General features: G+C 51.9%; 4 protein-coding genes across 4 annotated transcripts; 2 read left to right on the top strand and 2 right to left on the bottom strand.

Annotated features, from left to right (window-relative positions):
• Nucleotides 1-707: 707 nt before the first annotated feature.
• Nucleotides 708-6,272, top strand: TGAM01_v203624 (hypothetical protein; the record flags this gene model as incomplete). Its single annotated transcript, XM_018806085.1, has 3 exons — nt 708-1,084; nt 1,164-5,310; nt 5,370-6,272. 3 exons carry the CDS (start codon nt 708-710, stop codon nt 6,270-6,272), a joined length of 5,427 nt encoding a protein of 1,808 aa, XP_018660803.1.
• Nucleotides 6,273-6,864: 592 nt separating this feature from the next.
• On the top strand, nt 6,865-8,814 carry TGAM01_v203625 (hypothetical protein; the record flags this gene model as incomplete). Its single annotated transcript, XM_018806084.1, has 5 exons — nt 6,865-7,150; nt 7,324-7,459; nt 7,513-7,834; nt 7,891-8,102; nt 8,250-8,814. 5 exons carry the CDS (start codon nt 6,865-6,867, stop codon nt 8,812-8,814), a joined length of 1,521 nt encoding a protein of 506 aa, XP_018660802.1.
• A 325-nt stretch (nt 8,815-9,139) lies between these two features.
• Nucleotides 9,140-11,537, bottom strand: TGAM01_v203626 (hypothetical protein; the record flags this gene model as incomplete). Its single annotated transcript, XM_024549247.1, has 5 exons — nt 9,140-10,124; nt 10,202-10,387; nt 10,455-10,766; nt 11,043-11,162; nt 11,440-11,537. 5 exons carry the CDS (start codon nt 11,535-11,537, stop codon nt 9,140-9,142), a joined length of 1,701 nt encoding a protein of 566 aa, XP_024405952.1.
• A 1,197-nt stretch (nt 11,538-12,734) lies between these two features.
• Nucleotides 12,735-14,667, bottom strand: TGAM01_v203627 (5-aminolevulinate synthase, mitochondrial; the record flags this gene model as incomplete). Its single annotated transcript, XM_018806082.1, has 2 exons — nt 12,735-14,257; nt 14,343-14,667. The coding sequence occupies 2 exons, from the start codon at nt 14,665-14,667 to the stop codon at nt 12,735-12,737; spliced, it is 1,848 nt and encodes a 615-aa protein (XP_018660800.1).
• Nucleotides 14,668-16,384: the final 1,717 nt, after the last annotated feature.

Below are 16,384 nucleotides of genomic sequence, written 5' to 3' on the forward strand. Positions count from 1 at the left end.
GGACAGCACCGGATGGTGAACTTCCGAGTCCGGTAATGCAAAGATGTCGCTGCCCACGATCTTCTCCCCACTTCCGGTCGGAATTTGCGCCGAATGGTTCGGCGTGCTTTCAAGCTAGTCTAGGGAACTTTTTAGGCCTATTGGCTGAGGTCTCGTGCAGTGAAACGTTCTTTCATCTCAAGATTCCTCAGTTGTTCGGACGAAAGGGACTGGTTCTATAGATTACGAGTCCGATCAGACAAACATCGCCGTTTATAACAGAAGCCGCATCATACGTCATATTATCTTACGCCCCGTAGAATTATCAGTTGGCAGACTAATCATATAAAACATAATCAGCATATACTGAGTATTTATTTAAATAAATGTATTAGAGAGACAAAAGGTATTGATATATCTAGTGATATGCTTTGGGAACATATATCAGAGCACCTAACATAGAAGTATCTGGAGTTACCACAGATAGCGAGCCTCTGCGATCGCAATCAAAGTGATAGCGTATCACGTGATTGGCAAAAATAGATGATATCGCAACCCCACTCACTAGCGTCTTGTTATCGATAAGAAACAATTAGCAAATCTCCACTGATCTGGAAAAAAAAAGTTCACAGTAGGCTTCAAGGCGCCATAGTGAAACATAGCCGCGTTCCTGAACTCTTCTACACCACAAGCCCATTTTCCGACCTGGAGCCTCACCTCTCGACATAATGGCGACCTCGCTTGCCGCGCAGCTGGCGCAGGTTGCCGCAAACTCGAAATCGAGTTTGGATATCAAAGCGCAAAGGGCTTCCCACTCAAAATCTCTGATCTGGGAACCCCGAGTCGCAGCGGCTCAGAGCTATCAGACTCTGTATGCGACATGCCACCAGGGCTTTGAAGAGCTTTGCCAGCTCGATGGCCGATTTGCTGTCTTTGAAGCAACCATCTTCAGCGAGCAGAGCCAGAACCAGGACCGAAATCAGCTCACAATTGCGGAAAATGAGGAGCTCGATCGACACATCGAGGCGTTCCTGAGACTGGTGGGAAGCCGTTTGAGGCTGATGCCTGCGATCAAGGCTGTTGAGTGGCTAATCAGACGATTCTCGTGCGTAAAATCTTCAAAGCAGAACCCAATGCAGTCTCAAGAGTTGAATGTGGAATAACTAACTTGTCTACCCATACAGCATTCATGTGGAAAATACGTCAATTCTGCTCATGACCTTTTTACCATATCACTCCATTACCGCATTTGCGACACTCTTATCGATTTTACCGTCTAAGATTCCAAGCGAGTTCCGATTCCTCGATCCGTATATTCGATCTCTTACATCTCCTCCTCGATCAGTCTTTGTTCACCAGGCCGTTCATCACGTCGATTTCCTTACTGCCGTTTCCGAATACACCCTCGAGTCATGCCGTAAAGGATACCAGTATCCGGCTCTCATCACATTCTGGGGCGGACTCATCACCGAAGCCGTAAGCGGAATTCTAGACCGCACCAAGTCTGGACGAGCCACGATACAGAGCGACAACAGCCAAGCGCTATTACATAGATTGGGCCCCGTCTTCGCCGAAGCGCTCGTCATGAAGAAGGTTCCCAGCCTTCAAATCGCCTCCTACATGGCCACAACTGTCTTCGTTTCCAAGGGCGATTTGCACGATAATGCTGTCACAGCGTTAATGCAGCAGCTGGTTCACGGCTGGACTGGCGAGACTGTTCGGCCAGGTCTCGTATGCTTGACGATATTGGCCCAATTCCGATCCGCGAAGCAAATGAGCAGCAAGGTCACCAAGGCATTGATGAAGGTTCAGGATATTGGCACCCTTCTTGTCGAAATTGGCCGGGAGCGTCGCGTGGACAAGCTGGCAAACGGATTGTGCTTGGCTCTGGTAGAGAGACTAGTAAAGAAGGGCGACTCGCGCGGCCTTTCGACCATTACTACAATTTTGGGTAACCAGATTCTAAAGGACAAGCAGATTTCGGTCATCTTCAAGTCTCTACTCCTGACGGCTCACGAACTCAACGATGAAAACGACAAAGATGGCTCTCTTCGCCGTGAAGTGGGATCTACCCTGATTGCTCTATCACACACTACCGGATCAGCTGGCGACATCATTCAATCCGTCATTGAGGAAGTCAAATTCGACATTGAAGAGCTGGAAATGAAGCTAGACCTCGTATTTCGTACACGCAAGCTTCCCGAACACGCCAAAGACGGTACCGAGGCTGAGGATGCTGCTCAAGCTCAACAGGCACAGAACCCTGAAGCAGGCCTTGAAGAGTTGGCTGGCAGCTCCTCATCTCTCTCCTCATCACTTCTGCCAGAAGACGGCGAAATCTTTGGAAGCCTCAGTGACATCTTCGTCTCCATCGTTTCCGACCAAACTGGGCGGAAGCAGGAGCTTCTTCAGCAGCTTGACCAATTCTCCAAGCTCAAGCGAGAGTCTGCGTTCAAAGACTGCACATATTTCAGCTTTTTTATTCGGATTTGGTGCGGTCTGTATCCAGCACTGGCCCGAGCTGCAGCATTGGACATGGCCAAGGACAGGCTCAAGGCCGCAAGCGTATCCGAAGTGGATATCCAAGCTCTTATCCCCTACTGCGTTGTTGCTCTCGGCGATCCTTCCAAACGAGTGCGCCAGGCAGCGGCAGATCTAATCACAGTAGCTGCTGGACTTTATGCGCCTCCCTTTGCCAAGTCGATAAAGGCATGGGGAGCTGATTCTCTCTATGGAAAATCCAAGTCCAAGGACGTTGCTGCTCTAAGCATAGATGTTGCTTGTAAATTCCTCCACCTTCAGCTCTTACCGGCGGTCGAGGAGTGTGTCATGGATGCGGATCACATTTCTGCCATTCTCAAGTCAGCTATCGAGAGCGGAAAATACCAAATCGCCCCCGACCCGTCTCTGGACAAGAAGGATCATCTATCTCAGTCTGGCAGATCAGCGCTGTTGACGTTCTTTGCTTCTCACATTGTCTCGACTCCGCTGACGCTTGTGAAGAGCAGACTGCTCAAGTCACTAAACGAAATCCGCGGCGTGTCTAATGTGACGCGAACACAACTTCTCTTACCAGCTCTACAGTCTTGGGCTGATTTGACAGAAGCCGAGGCCACAGAGATCTGCACCTCGCAGCAGCTGGATAAATCTGTTTTAGACTCGCAGTTCATTGACATCATTGTTCCCAACGACGCCACTGGACTTGAGTTTGTGTTCAAGCTACTGAAGGATGCGGATTCTACCAATGGTGAAAGACCAGGCCTTATTCGAGCAGCCTTCTCTCGGGTCAAGAAGATGTGGACTTTGATGAAGGCCGAAATGAAATACATGGTGGCAGAGCAACTTCTGGAACTCTCACAAGATCCAGAGGCTACCGCCGGCAACTCTGAATCTATTATCCCGGCTGAGGCTGCAGATCTTCTGAGGTCTGTGCCCCTGACAACGGACATCTTATCTTTCTTCTTAGACTCGATTCAAACTGGCACCAAGATGATTACTGAGCCTCCTCCTAATAAGCGACGAAGAACCAGCGCTGCTGATGCCAATCGGGGTCTGAACACTCAGATTACCCCCGAACTGAGTCGTGCGCTGCGCAAGGTTACCTTTGTTCTTCAAATCGTCGACAGCTCGGATCCTGTGTCTCACCCCGAACTTCTTGATGGTCTGTTCACGGCATTGTCGGAGCTTCAGCACTTCAGAACCGTTGTTGGCTCGGAACTGGGCTACCTGCAGAATCTGATCTTGCGCAGTCTTCTGGCCATGATGCCAGCATATAAGGCAAACAAGAATCTACAGGTAGACAGCTCCGGAGGTTATGGAGACCTGCTTGTTAGCTGCATTCAGAAGTCATCGAGCCCTGTAGTCCAGAATGCTGCTTTGCTACTGGTCGCAAACCTGGCAACAATTGCGCCGCACCTGGTTCTGCACAGTGTTATGCCTATCTTCACGTTTATGGGCACTTCTGTGCTTCGCCAGAGCGATGACTATTCCGCCCACGTCGTGGCACAGACGATCAAGGAAGTCGTACCTCCGTTGATCGAGTCACTACGGCAAGGCCAGAAGAGCCCCGTTGCCGGAGCTTCGGACATCCTTGTCAGCTTTACGACTGCCTACGAGCATATCCCAGTCCACCGACGACACGGCCTGTTCGTGGCGTTGGTTGAGACTATGGGGCCCAAGGAGTTCTTGTTTACGCTAGTAAGCATGCTGGTCGATCGATATGAGCTGAATGACGATTTGCTCCAATTTGTTCTGGATCTCCTCAACGATTTCAGCGTCGAAATTCAGCTGGAAACCTTGGTCAAATTGCTTGACCTCACTTCAGATCTTTTCAAGCCCAAGCCTACTCTGTCCCTGGTGTTACTTGGTAGCAGTGACGAGGAGGAAGACAAGGATGTTGAGAAGATTGCTCTTCGCCAGCTTTCTGTGCTACCAAGTCTTTTGGCAAACAGAAAGCTCAAGGCGCAGATCAGCAAGCTTGTCGATAGAGATGACATGGAGACATCAGAGGTCCGCCAACTTTACGCAACTCTCCTTGAAGACGTACTTGTACTGGCAGACACTGTCAAGTCGAACAAGAGCCTGCATAACCGATGCGGAAACGCACTGGCCAACCTACTCAACCTACTTTCAATTGGCGAATTCATCAAAGCCGTGGAAAGCTTGCTCGATAGACCCAGCCTTGATCTACGTCAAAAGGTCCTTCGCGCCCTGGAGCTCCGTGTGGGCTCAGAGAGCAACACAGACGCAGCGTCAAGGACAGCCCTGCTTACCTTCCTGCCACAACTCACTGCCGCAATCCGCGAGTCCAGCGATATCCGCTACAAGCACACAGCGGTTACTTGCGTCGACAAGATTGCAGAGAAATATGGCAAGAAGGATATCGAGGCCGTGGTTGCGGCTGCATCAACAATTGCAGGCGAGCACTGTCTTGGCCAAGACGAGAAGCAGCTTCGCATCATGGCTCTGTTGTGCCTCACATCTCTCGTCGACGTGCTGCAAGACGCAATTGTGCCGGTACTCCCCATTGCTATTCCCCAGGCCATTACTTATCTCAACCTGAGCCTGCAAGAGGACTCACAGGACTTGGAACTTCATTCGGCTGGTTACGGGTTCATTAGTGCTCTGGCTGAGCATCTGCCTTTTATGCTTTCCACTTATGTCGGCCAGATCCTGGAGGTTTCCAACAAGTCGGCAAATGCTAACCTTGATGCCGACACCAACGAAGCTCGTGAGAGCTGTCTCGAATTCCTTGCGAAGAAGCTTGAGGCCAAGGACATGTTTACTAGCTTGGATCTTAACTGGGACAGTGCAAGATCCAACGGCTTTTCGGTAAGAAACACATCTAATGGATTTTTAAAAGACGAAAAGACTAACGTGATAAATTATAGGCCATGTCTGAATACGTCAATACTCTGGGAATGGCCATCGACAAGCATTCCAAGTCTGCCATTACTAGGAACGTCGGAGTCTTGTCCAGCATCTTGCTGAAGGTCTTTGACTTGCGACGACTGATTGTTGCTGATGGCGAGACTAGCGATGCAGTTTTGGCTCGTTTGACCCAGCTGGAGAACTCAGTGAACGACAAGGTTCTGAAGATGATTTACAAGCTCAACGACGCCACCTTCCGGCCCGTATTCGTGCAGCTCATCGAGTGGTCAAGCACAGGGCTCAAAGGGGACAACGCTGGATTGTCGAGCAGACGCTACAGTGTGTACGGATTCCTGCAGTCATTCTTTGATAATCTCAAGTCAATCGTGACCAACTACGCCACCTATGTCTTGGAGGATGCCGTTAAGATTCTCAGCGCCATCGACCCCAGGGCCAGCAGTGAGCGACAGCTTTGGAACCGCGTGCTCAACACACTGGCCAAGTGCTTTGAGCATGACCAAGACGACTTCTGGCAGGCGCCAGCACACTTTGGAGCCATTGCTCCTGTGCTGATGGAGCAGTATACCCACGCAACGATTGTCGACGTCAATGAAGCCCTGATCCCTACCACAGTCGAGCTTGCAGCAGCGGCAGACTCTCAGGCGCACCAGAAGGAGCTGAACTCTGCGCTGCTCAAGCATCTCCGATCAGAAAAGGCGGCGGTGCGACTGGCGGCTGTCAAATGCGAGCAGGCACTGACGGATCGGTTGGGCGAGGAGTGGCTCGCGATGCTTCACGAGATGCTGCCTCGGATTAGCGAGCTGCAGGAAGATGATGATGAGGTGGTTGAGAGAGAGACGCATAGATGGATTGTCAAGATTGAGGGCGTTCTTGGCGAAAGCTTGGATTCCATGTTGCAGTAACTATGGAATGTTTGAGAGATGATAATGTCTAGATTGACTGGGGAGAAGAGAGAGAAAGGAAAAGGTCATTACATGAGTTTAAACGGTGTTGTGGCTTGATTGTATAAAATGGTAGATTTAAAAGTCGGTATTTGACGCAATATACAGGACATATTTGTATTAAATGAAACTGTTGGAAACTGAAGATTGTTGTATTCAGAGTTATGATTATGAGATGGCAGAAATGTGTTTGGTGCAATGTGGTAAACAGTGAGTAGATATTTGATTCACAATAAATAGAGCCGCCTTAGACATTTAATTCGCAAGATATAATAGTCCATTTAACATTGCGCGCTTCTTAGTTCTATTTCGCAATTGATTGCCTATCTGATGGTTGGTGAGGTGTTCTGATATGACGCCATGAGAAGCTCATGGAGCTGAATATGGATGGGTCCGATCGTAGCCGCGTCCCGGGTATCAAACTTGCGCCCTTGTGCCTCACAAACCGCTACAATTTTTTCATGAACACCATCGGCTTACATGAAACAAATCGTCCGCAGCCGCTCTCTCTTTTAAACTTCCGATAACCCATAAAAAGACAAAAGACATCAAAATGGACAAGAACAAAGTAAATTACGGCGTATACCTCGTCACAGACTCGACGCCCGCCATCCTGGGCAACAAAGACCTCACCAGCGTCGTCGAGGCGGCGGTGCGAGGCGGCGCGACGATTGTGCAGTATCGCGACAAGCTCAGCGACCGGGCGACGGCGGTGAAGACGGCGAGGGCGCTGCTGGAAGTGACGAGGCGACATGGCGTGCCGTTGCTGGTGAATGACCGCGTGGATGTGGCGGTTGAGGTTGGCTGTGAGGGGGTGCATATTGGGCAGGACGACATAGGTGAGTTTTATTTATGCGCTTACTCTTATAATTTTGAAGAGTGATGATATTCTGAGTTTGTTGGTGCTGTTGACTTATTGTTGCTGAGAACTGGATCTGTCTTGCTTGGTTGATATAAACGTGGAGTTGTGGTACAAGAGAAGAGCGACAACGGCTGACAACACGAGACACAGCATACGAAGAAGCCCGCAAACTGCTCGGCCCAGACAAAATCATCGGCGTCACGGCCAGCTCCATCCAGGAAGCCCTCAAGGCATGCGAAGCCGGCGCCGACTATCTCGGCCTGGGCACCGTCTACGCCACGCAAACGTGAGTCCCCCCCCTTTTCACTCTTTATATATTCAAACACTGACACAACACAGCAAAAAAGACACAAAATCCATCATCGGCACATCCGGCATCCGCTCCATCCTCTCGGCCCTCTCCTCCGCCGGCCACGCCGCCATCCCCACCGTCTGCATCGGCGGCATCAACAGCTCCAACGCCACGGCCGTGCTGGTCGAGTCCAGTGCCGCGCCCGCAAAGAGCCTCGACGGCATCGCCGTGGTGAGCGCGCTGGTGGCGGCGGAGGATCCCGCAAAGGCGGCACGGGTGCTGCTGACGAATGTGGCCATGGGGAGGGTTCCGGATGTTATCAGGAGGGTGGCGGCTGGGACGCCGCTGTCGCATAACATGACGAATTTGGTGCGTTTTGAGATAATAGGAAGATGATTTGTTGAACGATGGCTGATATTTGTTAGGTTGTGCAAAACTTTGCTGCTAATGTTGCGCTTGCTGTTGGGGCCAGTCCCATCATGGCGAACTATGCTGAAGAGGCTGCTGATTTGGCCAAGCTGGGAGGAGCTCTGGTCATTAACATGGGAACTGTGACGCCGGAAGGACTGAAGAATCATGTTCAGGCGTTGCAAGCATATAATGCTGCTGGAGGACCTGTTGTGTACGATCCTGTTGGGTAAGTCTTGACTATTCATTCGTCTTCCCCCCTTTCGCCTGCTCTCGCCCCCCCTTTTTTTCTTCACATATACACAGATATTTTAACTTTACATATTATCATACCCCTTTTATACACAGCGCATCCCAGTGCTAACAATACATCTAGCGCCGGCGCAACCGCCATCCGCCGCAACGCCGTCAAGACGCTCCTCTCCTCTGGCCACTTCACCGTCATCAAAGGCAACGAGCGCGAAATCCAGACCGTCTACGGCTCCTCCGTCTCCCAGCGCGGCGTCGACTCCTCCTCGTCCCTGTCCATTCCGCAGCGCGCCACTCTCGCCCGCGCCCTCGCCCGCCGCACCGGCGCCGTCGTCATCCTCACCGGCAAGACGGACGTTGTCAGCGACGCATCCCGCACGTTCCGCGTAGACAACGGGCACGAGTTCCTCGGCCAGGTTACGGGTACCGGATGCACGCTGGGAACGACGGTGAGCGCCATGGTTGCTGCGTTTCGGAGCGATGTGCTGGTTGCGGCGCTGGCGGGGCTGGTGCTGTTTGAGATTGCGGCCGAGAGGGCGGCGGTGAGGGATGATGTTCGCGGGCCGGGGACGTTTGTGCCGGCGTTTATAGATGAGCTGAGTGCGGTGCGGAAGGAGACTGCTGGGGGAAATGTTGCGTGGTTGGCAAAGGCGAGGATTGAGGCCCTGGAGGTGGAGGAGGAGAGTGCATGATTGGAATTGCAAAAACAAAGAAAGGAAGCATAAAGACCTAGAAGTTTGCACAAAAAGGGGGAACGAGAGAAGAGAATGATATCATATTGCTTATGCTCCATGTTGTTCTAAACACGTACAAGAGTGTTAAACTCGACTGTTAGCTTTGACGTGCGCCATGCCCAGATACCCATTTACCCAGTCTGAGGTTTCCCATCGATCCTTGTGACACCAAGAAGAAGGGAAAAAAATAAAGAAAAAAGAAAAACACCTTGAACCTGGTTGCTTAAAATCTTATACAGCCTGACCAAACTCCGCGCCATAATACACTGCCCCAACCTTGCATTTAAAAAGAATCCATCACCATCGGCTCTCCGTTCAAGTTCCACGCCGTGTCATTCATGAAGTTCTGCCACAAATCGTCGTCCAGATCTTCCATACCTGCCATCACCCACCCTTGGCCAGTGTCTCCTTTATTCGTCGTTGCTGGTGCAGAAGCAGGTAGAAGAGCATGACGACTGCTGTCATCTCTTCCCTCCATCTCCGCCGCCACTTGTTGTATCTGCATGTTGACCAAGTCTCTCCCATACATTAACAATTTATGCATCCGATCCATGGGGTCTTCCTCAGGCCAGCGATCACTCTTTCTCCGCGCCACAACTTCGCCGACATGCTCAATTTCCTTATCTAGCATTTCCCGGATTCCTAGCTCGGAGATGATGTACCGAGGATCCCAATCGGGGATCCGGACGAGTAGGAGCTTGATGCCTGTGATGATTGCGTAGGCAAGATCCGACGCATGGATGCCCAGGAAGTTGCGCTCTACCTGATCAACAATGTCGCAGCTTTTGACCGAGGCGACGGCGTAGAAGCGGCGCAGGGCATGGAGACAAGACCAGAGGAGGTGGATCCGGTCACTGTGCGGGAGGGAGATGGATGCGCAGTGGGCGTCGGAGATTGCCATGTCGGCGAGGAGGACTTCTGATATGGCCAGATGGCATTGGAGAGTGCCTGTGGAATAGGTTAGCAAGTCTGCGTTTCGGGAATAGCTCAGGAGAAACTTGCTGTTATCGACAAGATGCGGCGGTATAGATGCTCGATATGCATCAATCTGCTCTTGAAAAGTCTGAATCACCATTGTCAGGGGCAGCTGCATCGGTTGCTGATCCAACATGGCCATGGAGATGGACTGCGACAACGTTTGTATCTTGACTAGCCGAGCCAAGTATAGATCGGAATGATACTCCCCTGGTGATGTGAGGAGATTGCAATAGTTGTCGAGTTGTGAAGTATTCATGAAGGCATCCACCTTTTTATTCGTGTTGAAGACGCTATTTTATGTCAGTCAAAGCCAAGGTATAGTAAGTGAGGTAGACAACGGCTCTTCAACGTGGGTTTCTTTACTTACATGGCGTTGAGGTAATATGTCCCCAGGTATGCCCGTGCGTGTTCCAGCTCCCCCCACTTGACCTCATCCTTGCTGCTGTTGCCACCAGCACCGTATGAGATTCCAAAGCCGCCTGAACTGAGACTCATAGACCTCGCAAGGAAGAGTAAGTTGGTCAGCTGTGCGCTCTTTAGACAGAAATTTAGCCTGAGGTTGAAGTGATTAGCACATCATCATCAAGCTACCAACATGTGAGCGTATAACATCTACTCACCAGCTTATGGTTAGCAACAGTCCCTGCAACGTCTCCAGATTTCTCGTGCTATCCAGTACGGACATCCTCCCCAGCTCAGCCAGCACCTCCTTGCCCATGCGATGTTGCCTCGGTCCGTCGATGAAGCAGCTAATCATCATCACGACCCTCCATAGGAACGGCCTCTGCCGACGCAGGTCCGACGCCATGAGATGCTTGGGCACAATCACAAAGGGCGCCAGGGGCGCATGCGACGCATGGTACTGCAGCAGTAGGGTCTCGGCTTCGGCATCTGTGGGCCATAGTTCGGTCGCCGCCATAACGCAGTCGTTGCTGCCGACTTCCGAGGTCCATCCCGAGACTTCGGCGCTCTCTGACCGCGGTGACGGAAACAGGTACTCGAAGGTGACGATGCTATCGCACTTGGTCCTCCGCCGTCGTTGCTGCTGCTGCTGCTGTTGTTGTTGTTGCTGCTGCTGTTGATGCTGCCCAGGGCGCTCGGTGGCTGATAGGGGGTTGCCCGATGAGACTGATATCGACGGTGAGTCTCCCGACTGCTGGCTTGATCTAGGGTTTATGGCAGCGGCGGCTGCAGCCCCGTCGACAAACTGAGACGACAGCTCATCCAGCCTCTTCTCCAGCTCGGCAACGCGAGACCTCTTGGGCGGCTTCTTGGCCCGAGGCGGAGCAGGCTGCTGTGAGACACATTCTCTCTTTAACCTCTGGCATCTATAATACACAAGCACATGAGTATGATGAGTTGAATCAAAAGGACAAGCAAATAGGCAATCTAGAACATGAAAGGGCAGCTAGCCGGAAGGGGAAGAAGGAATCAGACATCAAAGACATGATGGATGAACCAAAAGCCACTGGAGCTCCGAGCCGAGGACCAGCGATATCAGATCCGCTGCCCCCACGCAACCTCCCGGGATTTCGGCCCGGCGCAACACACGCCCACGGCACGGAGCAAACCATAACAAGTAAGAAGGACATGCCAGATCCATACCTTTCGCACTTGCTGTCCTTGTCCGGGCCGGGAATGCACCGGGCCTTGGCCTTTGCGCATGTCGTGCAGGCCTTGGGGCCTTTACTGGTGGGCTCCATGGCCGCGCCGGAGCGGGAGCGTTTGGGAGACGGTCGATGGTACAAATATGAGGCCGTCTGCAAGCAGTTGTCCCTAGTCGTGTATGTATCGGAGTGGATGCTTTGTATGGTGTGTATGTAAATGGATGGATGTAGTATGTAATGGTGGATTTTGAAGTAATGGATGTCTCTTTTTTTTTGTGGTTTTGTTTTTACAATTCCCCGAACGCGGACAGTCTATAAGTGAGATACGGCGAGACTGTACTTCCGTTTCTTGCTGGGTATCACGAAAAAGAGAAAGGAAGAACTGGTAGAGGAGAGGAACAAGAGAAACGGGGGGAAAGGAATTAGTACACAGGGAATGAGGATAGGGATTCAGAATAGGCAACCAGTTCACCCAATCAGCAACGCGTCACAGAAAGAAAAGGGCGAAGAATGGCAGATGGAAAGAAAAGAGAGATTCTCTCGTTTGACTCGGGATTCATTGCTGTGTAAAAGACAGTTCCGTCCCAACGAAGCCACGGTTTGCGAGGGTCGGAGTCAATATTGCGCCGGCTGTCCGTTTGGGAGCTGGCGCGGTGGAGTGGAGCTGGGGACTTGGACGTTGTGGCCTTCCGGGGTGTTTTTCCAGCTCCGATAGGCTGCGGTGGCGGACTAGGCCGGATTGGGCATGGGCCGAGCTGTCTTGGGAGAAAGTGAGGCGGGAGGATCAAGATCCCAAATCCTGAGTTGATGCATCGGGATAGCATGGAGCGAAGCCTGCAGAAATGGGGTGCTTCTGGCATCCATTGCAGTAGTATTTAAGGAGGATAAAACGGAGGAGACTTGGCAGGTGGGCACTAATAAAACTCAAATCTTAAGCTTATACAAGTATAACTGCATCGGGTATCACCATATCACATTACACTACTCATATATGTTTTACAAGCGAGGGAATCACGCTACTCATATATCACAAGGGAGAGTAGGCACACAAGTAATTATAGGCGGCATCTTGTCAGACACCAAGAAAGGATTGGTTTGTATTGATTCAAAACCCCGACTTTTTCTTTTGGCAGCTTTAGCTGCAGTGGGTGGTTTTGTATGAAAAATGATTGTTCAAAAAGAAGGGCTATTTAGAAGTGAACTTGATTTGCAGCTGGCTCAAACAAAGCAAGCAAGCCACGCGACCTAACCGCACATATGGCGTTTCAGTCAGTTTATGGCGTTTCAGGCAATTTATGCCGAAACGTCCATGGCGCGGCCGGCGTTGCTTGCCTCGCGGGCGAGCAGAGCCTCGGTGACGCCATTCGCAGCAACGCCCGCGGCCTTGACCTCTTGCGTGGCCTGCTCGATGCCTAGCAGCTTATCAGTCCACAGGGGCTCGGGCTCGTTGCCCTCGACGCCGACGCCGATGAAGCCGCCCTCGGCAGCCCATTGCGAAGTGCGCTTGATGTCCAGGCGGGTCCAGATCTCGTCGAGGGCGTTGACAAGCTCCTCGCGGAGATCCTTGGAGTGGCCGGGCGTGGGAGTGACGCGGAGACGCTCCTGGCCAACGGGCACGGTGGGGTAGTTGATGGCCTGGACGTAGATCTTGTAATCCTTCAGGAGCAGGTCCGAAGCCTCCTTGGCCAGGGCAGCGTTGCCGACCAGAATGGGGACGATGTGAGACGGGTTGGGGATGACGGGGATGTCGCGCGCGTTGAGCTCCTCCTTGACGGCGCGGGTGTGAAGCTGCTGCAGACGACGGTCGCCGTCATAGGCCATCTGGTACTTGATGGAGGCGTTGGCTCCGGCCATGGTTGCCGGGGGCAGGGTGGAGGTGAAGATGAAGCCGGGAGCGAGCGAGCGGATCATGTCGACAAACTTGGCACTGCCGGCAATGTAGCCGCCGACGGTGCCGTACGCCTTGGCGAGCGTGCCGGTGAAGATGTCAATGCGATCCATGATGGTTCCGCGGGGTCTGCCGGCGGCGTGTGCCTCCCAGTCCAGATGCTCGGCAACACCAGCGCCGGATGGGCCGTACATGCCCACGGCGTGGACCTCGTCCAAGAAGGTGATGGCGCCGTACTTCTCGGCCAGGTCGCAAATCTCCTCAATGGGGCCGATGGAACCGCACATGCTGTAGACGGACTCAAAGGCGATAATCTTGGGTACGTGCAGGGGTAGGGACGCCAGCTTGGCCTCGAGATCCGCCACGTCGTTATGCTTAAACACAATCTTCTTTGTTCCGGAGTGGCGTATGCCCTGGATCATGGAGGCGTGGTTCAAGCTATCTGATAGGATGACACACTCTGGCAATTTGCTGCCGAGGGTGGCCAGCGTCGCATCGTTGGCGACGTAGCATGAGCTGAACATCAACGCAGACTCTGTGGCGTGCAGCTTGGCCAGAGTCGCCTCCAGCTCGACTGCGTGCTTGTTGTGTCCGGAAATGTTTCTCGTGCCTCCCGCGCCAGCGCCATACTCCTCCAAGGCCTTGTGCATGGTGTCGAGCACATGCTGGTTGCCACCCATGCCGAGATAGTCGTTGGCGCACCAGACGGTCACCTTGTCCTTCTTGTCGGCCATGTGCGCCACCGGGAATTCCTTGGCGAGACGGTTGATGTTGTTGAAATAGCGGTACGACTTGTCCTTGCGCTTCTTATCCAGCTCGGTCTGGTAAAAGTCTTCGTAGGCAAATTTGCCGGCCGAGGTGAAGGCGGACGCGACAACAGGCGGCACATCCTTGCGAGGAGTGGTCGTGGTGGGCGGAGGAGGAGGAGCTGCAACCGAAGCATCAACGTTAGCAAAAAAAGAAGACACACGCATCTACATCGCATATATCATATTGCAGGCAATTGCACGTACCATTCTTCCGTCCGTCTAGAATCGGGCTCTCCACGGCGCGGGCCTCCTGGTTGCGGCTCGTGTGAAGCCTTGCCTTGTCCGAGCGGGACTGCGCTGAAAAGGCCCGGATGCCCGCCGCCGCACCGTACTTGGACGACTGCACGGCCATGGCCTTGCCCATGACCGGGCAGCGGTGCGCGTACAGCTGCAGCTTGGACATGGTGCCGCCGCAGGGCGAGGCTCGCGGGCTGGGGCGGGCGGCCGTCGACATGGCACGCAGGGTGGCGGGCGAGGCCGACTTGAGGAACGGGCACATGGCCTTGGACTGACGCAGGACGCTATCCATGGCGTGTGATGGCAATCGAGGGACTTGATCGCTGGAACAGAGATTCAATGCTGCTGACAACAAGTGGCAACAATGAAGAGAGAAAGAGAGGCGAGGGATTGAAGAGTAAGAAGGGAAAAGAGGGTTCGTTCGTTCGTTGGTGGTTTATTAGTCAAGTTAGTGAGACGAGCTAAGCGGAGGAATAATAGTTCCAGCCACCAAAAAAATTTCTGGAGAAGCACGCCCTGGTTAGCCTTGACAAGAAGGAGTTCGTTTCTCGAAAAAAAAGTCCACCAGAACTGTTTTCCAATTCTCAATGGACAAAAGTCAATATCAAGCCAGAGAAGAAAAAAAGAAGAAAAAAGAGTTGAGACAAATGTTTCGGGGACCGCGGCCCCAAATATAGGAACTCGGGGCGCAAAGCTGAGACTCTCGACTCTCTTTCTTTGACTCAAACGCCCGCCTTAAACGGAGTCTCCACAATTCAGTTCCCGAATCAATCCCGGCCGCGGCTTCGGAGCGGCCATGGTTCGTTTTTTTGCTGACTGAAGCGTATTTGTCTGCTCGCTCATTCGCCGGGCGCGCAACTAGGCTGTTTTCCGGGACCCATGCGCGGCACATCATTGTACGGTATACCGTCTTTATGTTCAGGGAAGCGAAAGAGAAACGAAAGGCATGTCGAGTCGAGTTCGCCGATGTTTGCCCTGCTATATGCGCAGAATTGAAGTCTCGTGGCTAAGTATTTCTCGACGACTTGTATACAATTAGCTGATCAGCCTTTTTCTTTTTTTTTTTTTTTTTTTTTTTTTTTAAATCACTACTACACGCTCCTAGTAATGCTACCTGCATATACCACGTATAGAGCCTGCAGATGCGCGTACAGTCAGCCTGTCAGATCACGGTGTAACTGCAACGCTGCATCTCATCTCGCTTCTGATTGGGCCGTGGCCGTTTCGATCTCAGGGCAAGAGTCGGACAAGGAGACTTTAAACTGTCCTGTGTCTGTCATTCAAACGGTAGCATGCCTGTAGTTTACAGGCGTTGCAACACAAGTCATCAAATCATCCAAGTTGACCACGTTTCAACTTTCCATACTCGCAGCCCCCCAGAGGTTAAAAGCCTAAACGATCTACTACTACCTAAAGTACTTACCTCTATAACTCAAACAAGGAATCTAGTACCTTGTGCGATATGATCTATAGATGTGACTTGAGATGCCGATCGATCTTCTACGAGATAGTAGTTGGCTTACTTGAGAGGAATTTGCAGAAGGACGCAAGTACACTTGAATCTCCCTGTAATATACAGGTCACTTACATATCATGCGCCTCCAATGACAAATATCGCCAACTCCGTATTTTCCTCTACTAGGCAGTTTTGGCGTATAGCAATACGCCTTCAAATGGCAACTAGCTGTCAGGGATATGTTATGCCTACTATTACATGTAAATCTCTCATGCAACGTAATGCAATTACTTGCTTACATGCAGCACAGCTGAACATTAGCCGTTGGTATGAATGCAACCAGCATTATTAGTAGTTAGACCTTACTAAGTTGCCAAGCGTCGCTACATCCGCAACAAGGACTAAAAAGACGGAAATAGTCGTCCTATACGACACTGACTCAGCGCCTTGGTCGATGAGCTGATTTTGGCGATTCTAGACAATCTGGACCACTTACACAATTACTAGGCGTCTTGGCTGCTCATCAACTATTACTAAGGTAGGTAGGATCGCG

The sequence above is a fragment of the Trichoderma gamsii genome (genome assembly GCF_001481775.2).
Source record: "Trichoderma gamsii strain T6085 chromosome Unknown Scaffold_10.2, whole genome shotgun sequence".
NCBI lineage: Eukaryota > Fungi > Ascomycota > Sordariomycetes > Hypocreales > Hypocreaceae > Trichoderma > Trichoderma gamsii.